Source organism: Pyrus communis, chromosome 17, assembly GCF_963583255.1.
Source record: "Pyrus communis chromosome 17, drPyrComm1.1, whole genome shotgun sequence".
NCBI classification, from domain to species: domain Eukaryota; kingdom Viridiplantae; phylum Streptophyta; class Magnoliopsida; order Rosales; family Rosaceae; genus Pyrus; species Pyrus communis.
Window position 1 is genome coordinate 6,937,291 of NC_084819.1, and position 5,544 is coordinate 6,942,834.

General features: G+C 39.8%; 1 protein-coding gene across 1 annotated transcript; it reads left to right on the forward strand.

Moving 5' to 3' along the window:
* Positions 1–2,295: 2,295 nt before the first annotated feature.
* LOC137723343 (ACT domain-containing protein ACR8-like) lies at positions 2,296–5,246 on the forward strand. Its single transcript, XM_068462512.1, has 7 exons — positions 2,296–2,574; positions 3,031–3,076; positions 3,207–3,321; positions 3,410–3,477; positions 3,578–4,144; positions 4,249–4,353; positions 4,465–5,246. The coding sequence occupies exons 1-7, from the start codon at positions 2,513–2,515 to the stop codon at positions 4,831–4,833; spliced, it is 1,332 nt and encodes a 443-aa protein (XP_068318613.1). The 5' UTR covers positions 2,296–2,512; the 3' UTR covers positions 4,834–5,246.
* The last annotated feature ends 298 nt before the right edge of the window (positions 5,247–5,544 follow it).

Sequence of the window (5,544 nt, forward strand, 5' to 3'; positions counted from 1 at the left end):
TATTAAAAAGTTATGATTTTTTCTATTATTTAGAATTAGGGTATTTTAGTAATCTTATTAATTTTCATTCCGATTCAGGTGAATTAGTAAACAGTTTATATCATTTCAACTCTGATTCCAGAGCATTATAGTAAACAACTTTGACAGGAATTCAATTCTGACTTCTCCCCATTCCAATTCCTCCTCAATTCAATTTCTCTCAATGTGATTACGGATTAATAAATGCGCCCTAGATGAATTGCATATTCTATAGATGCTATACCAGATTTATATTGGTTTGGTTTAATTAATTTATTAGTTTAATGTCTGGCATATTTAACCATGTTGAACTTGAGACATGCTTGGAGTGCCTTACAGAGAATTCTGTTATGTTACTGTATAGTATCCCTCCCTCTCACCATCACCCTCGACCAGATGTAATTTCGTGAATGTATCTCTCAATTTGTCCCACCATCCTCAATCTTAACTGTCTAAAAAAAGATTTCAGTGTGTCAAAAACATAAGGTAATATACATCATTTTATAAATGAAGGAACACTTGAAAATTTAAACTTTATTCTACTTGTATCCCAATATATAGATACTGCACTCTATTTCGAACTCAGTGAAAAATTTCTCGTCTTTTAGACCGAAGAAAAATGAGCGGGAATTCACATAATTAGAAATTTAAATAAAAAAACAAAAGAAAAAAAATCATATTCCTCAAATTGGGGTGATGGAACGATGTCGCTGTAAACTACCCACCGTATGCATTTGCATTTGGGGGAGGGAAAAGGTGGGAACCATATGTATGTTGCCGGTGATTTAGTATGTGGACCCCGCACCCACCACGGACTCTCCGATTTGGAGGGAAACACGGTAGTCTTCCCGCCAATTATCTTGAATAAAAGCGGCGGGGTTTCGAGTGTCAACCGCCACACCTACACTTCACAACCGACGCTTTGCCTCCACGATTTCGAAATTAACGACGTTCGTACTTCCGTTACGTGCGAAGCATGTCAAATTGTCAATTGTCAATTGTCAAAGGTTTGGTAGTAGTATGCGAAGCAAGCCAACGAGGATCGTTACCGTTAGGTGGGACGGCTGTGGCCAGAGACAGCTGCCAAGCAGCGAACGTGTTTTGTGGTGGAGCTCGCACGTGATTGTCAGACAGAGAGGACTTACCCTTGGGTCCCATGTGTCCCCAATACGATTTTTAAGGATTTAAAACTCACTTCAATACTCGACACGTGTCGAGTAATCCCGCTAATAGTGGGCCAAGACATACTAAGTCTCAACGCGTGCCTCCACGACTACGTCTAAAGTCATGCGCGCCAAACGAGCGACCCTCCCACCCTCTTAAAATAAGCCACGTCATTCCGAAATTTACGAGATTAACCTATTCGGATCCGGTTTAAGGCGTTGCTTAACTGATCAACCATTAACACAGATTCTTCCGTTAATTAACTCAACCTGATGACGCCATCGTACGTTTTGATCCGAATATTCTTAAGATGATATTTTAAAACGGTCAATTTAGTGCCAGGTATTCATCTTTAAATGTAAATGAGAGATTTTAGATTTGATTATTGTCAAATTTATTATAAATGAGAAATTTTAGATTTAATTTTTGAACTATATTATTATTAATCTATTGTGAGCTTAAACCCACCGTTACTTTTTTATTCAAAAAAAAAAAAAATCAAACTTAAAATTACCAAACTGCCATCAAGAGCGACCTGAGGCATTAGAAAAACCGGCCGAAAACAATGACAGTGGAAAAGCCGAAAAGCTGGTACGAGCCGGTGCGCCCACGATATCATAATAATTCCGGTCGGCACATCATAGCTTACTCAGCAATCAACCTTGGACCTACTTTATCCGACGTGGACATAACCCTTCCAGGCGATTTGATTGAGTCGAACCCAGGTGGTTTGAGAAGCACACGTGGCATCCGAGCTGGACGCATAACAATTAGAAGGAGAAGGGATCAGATGCCAGGTGGTGTAATTAGTTGACCGTTTTAAGGCGAGTCACGTGAGTGGGAGGGAGCGAGGGAGAGCGAGTCCGGTCAGCACGGGCAGGGACTTCGGGCAGGCGTTACTCATGCCATGTGACGGGCAGTAACTCGCACCTCCCTTCGCTCTTTGCGTAAAGGTGTGACTTGGAAACTAATAAAATAAGTAAAAAAATAGAAAATATTTTTTTTTGGACATAAAAATGAATACATCAAAAGTGTTGGACTAATTTGTAAATAAATAAATATAATATAGATATATAGAGAGACCCCATGGAAGCAGTTTGTGTAAGCGAGAGAGAGAGAGAGAGAGAGAGGAAATTCATGGCGATTTGGACAAAGGCTTAAAGGAGCGAGAGTGTGAAGGCACCTGGCATTTGAATTTGTTTGATGCGGCTGAGAAGTTTGTGGTTCTTCGCTTACTGTTTCTTCGATACTTTCGTCGCTAAAACGCGCACAAATCTGTAAAACAAGAGTTGCTTCCTCTGCTTTTCTCTGTGTCGACGAAATCAGAGCGATGGAGTGTACTGCTTACCTCGACGAATATGAAAAACTCGTCTTCCGGATGAACACTCCCAGGTACTTCCATCATTTCTTCAAACATTGGGTTTTTCTGGGCTTTTTTGTCCACCGCCGCTGTGATCTGCAACTTTATCGAGAAAATTTTCACCACCCTTTGGGTTTTTAGGTTTGTGGGTTTTTATTTTTTAGTGGTTTTCGTTTTGGTTTTATGGATTTTCTGGCTTTCGAAATTTTCCACCGCCCCTGTGATCTCCAACTTTCTGGAGAAAATTTTCATCGATCCAGATCTCTTCTCGATTTTTCCCTTCCTACCCATTTTTCACTCCACATTTATTTTCTCACCTAAATTTTATTTTTTGAATTTTCTGGGTTTTCTTGCAATTTTCCGTACGTGCTTCCTCTCTGACTTTTCACACTTTGAAATTTGAAAACTTGGAAAAATAAAAAATAGAAAATAAAATGCTTGAAAACTTGCTTCTCTGACTTGACCGTTTTCCTGATTTCGCGTTGCAGGGTCGTGATCGACAATGCCGTCTGCTCCACTGCGACTTTAGTCAAGGTTTGCTTCCACGAAAACCCCTAATTTTCCAATTTCCAATTGCTTCCAAAAACCCCCCAAAAGGAGGTTTGAATTCTTCCACAAAGTTGACTAATGGGGTTTCTGTTTTTTTTTCTTTCTGGGTCTGCAGGTTGACAGTGCTAGAAGGCATGGAATTCTTCTGGATGCTGTGCAGGTCCTCACGGATCTTAATCTCTCCATTAAAAAAGCTTACATTTCTTCTGATGGTCGCTGGTTCATGGATGGTAAGAACATTCAAATTTCCCCCTTTTTTTTTTTGGTATTTATTTCTTGAATTTTGTATCTTAATTTGGGTTTTTGTTTTTACTGCAGTTTTTCATGTTACTGATCAAAACGGAAATAAATTGACGGACGAGAGCGTTATTAACTATATTGAGCAGGTAAATTAATCATTCATTTAATTCTAATTCATTCCAGTTTTTACTAGTGAAATTTATTGTTAATTGAAACTGAAATTGTTTAATTTCTTGTGTTTGGCAGTCACTTGGAACAATTCATTTTGGATCATCCAACTGTATTAAGGGTCTTACGGCCCTTGAGCTTACCGGGACAGATCGAGTAGGCCTTCTTTCCGAGGTGTTTGCAGTGCTAGCTGACCTGCAATGCAATGTGGTTGAGTCCAAGGTGTGGACGCACAACGGCCGTATTGCTTCACTGATATACGTGAAGGACTGTGATTCCGGGTGCCCTATTGAGGACTCGCAGAAAATTGATAGAATTGAAGCGCGGTTAAGGAATGTTCTCAAGGGCGACAATGATATTAGGAGTGCGAAAACCTCTGTTTCCATGGCGGTTACACACACCGAAAGAAGACTGCATCAAATGATGTTTGCTGATCGTGATTATGATCGAAAGCCTGTTTTGCAGCTTCGCACCGATTCTCCTGTCATAACGGTGCAGAATTGGGCGGAAAGGGGTTACTCCATAGTGAATATTCAGTGCAAGGATAGGGCAAAGCTTTTGTTCGATGTTGTTTGCACATTGACAGACATGGACTATGTGGTTTTTCATGCCACTATTAAAACATCGGGGGACAGAGGATACATGGTATGTGCTTAGTTTCCTAATAATGTGGTTTATTGTATATGTTCTGTTATTATTATATTGAAACTTGAGATTGACTTGTGTTTTGTTGTTGAATTATGTTTCAGGAATTTTACATCAGGCACACTGATGGAACCCCGATTAGCTCTGAACCCGAACGACAGCGTGTAATCCAATGCTTACAAGCCGCGGTTCAAAGAAGAGCATCTGAGGTATTGCTCATTTTTCAGTTTCTCTGCAATCAAATTGTATATCATTTCATTTGGTTATTGTTCATGATGTTGCAAATTGTAATTGTTGAATTGGGTTTTATCGTATTGCAGGGTGTGAGGCTAGAACTATGCACCGAGGATAGGCAAGGTCTTCTAGCATACGTTACAAGAACATTCCGCGAGAACGGTCTTAATGTGACAAGGGCCGAGATTTCCACAACGATGGACAAAGCTCTAAACGTATTCTACGTGACAGATGCGGTCGGAAACCCTGCAGATCCGAAAACCATCGAATCAGTGAGGCAGAAAATCGGGTTGAGTAACTTGAAAGTGAAGGAACTGCCATTGATATACCATCCAAAGGAGGAAGGGGAGGAGCAGCAAGGAGTTGGTGGTGTTGGTGGGGCAGTGTTGTTTTCACTTGGGAGCCTAGTGAGAAGGAATCTGTACAATTTGGGGCTCATCAGATCTCATTCTTGAGGAGGAAGTTTCCAATTTGGTTGTTAGAAGTTTTAATGATAATATTCTTTGCTTAGGGTTTGGGCATTGTACATAAAGAGAGAGAGAAGGAAGGTGGAATTTGGTGATAGTAGTTAGATATTGTAGGTGGGTTTGGTTTTTTTTAGTTGGCTGAATTGAAAGGCACAGATGGAGGGGAGGGGTGGGGACAACCATTTTTAAATCCATTTGTTTGAATTTTGGAGAGGGAAAGACAGATGGGAATGTGAAAAGAAAAGTGGTGGTGGGACATGGACGATTAGACCGACCTTGCATTCGTGTTTGCTTTCGTAAATTAGAGATATTTTGTTGCCGGCAAGGGGCAGGGAGAAGAGAACGAGGGAAATGTTAGGTAAAAAGGAATTTAGGGTTTGGGGTTTTATACAGCAAAGCACCACACATGTGTAATAGTTAACTTGATTTTTTTTAATGGAATATTATTTTATTTTTATTCTCTTTTTGGCAAACCTAGTAGAGTGTTTTTCTTTTTTGGTTTCACATTGTGTGTAACGGGGGAAGAATCTAACCTCTCCTTTTTTTATTAATATAATGAAATTAGCTCCATTTTCTTGAATTCTTGTCAAACAAGAAAAGTCAAAAAGATTTTTGAGGGTTAGAAAATGAGGATTAGGTAAATGGTTTTGACAGACTGTTTGAAATTTTGAATACATGTGTGAACCTCTGAGGAAAACC

What these genes read in the sequence shown, in the direction of transcription:
- LOC137723343 (XM_068462512.1), top strand. Translation starts at nt 2,513, where the DNA reads ATGGAGTGTACTGCTTACCTCGACGAATATGAAAAACTCGTCTTCCGG. An exon ending in TGGTCGCTGGTTCATGGATG is followed by an intron (nt 3,322 to 3,409) that starts GTAAGAACATTC and finishes TTTTTACTGCAG; the next exon opens with TTTTTCATGTTACTGATCAA. An exon ending in TTATTAACTATATTGAGCAG is followed by an intron (nt 3,478 to 3,577) that starts GTAAATTAATCA and finishes TGTGTTTGGCAG; the next exon opens with TCACTTGGAACAATTCATTT.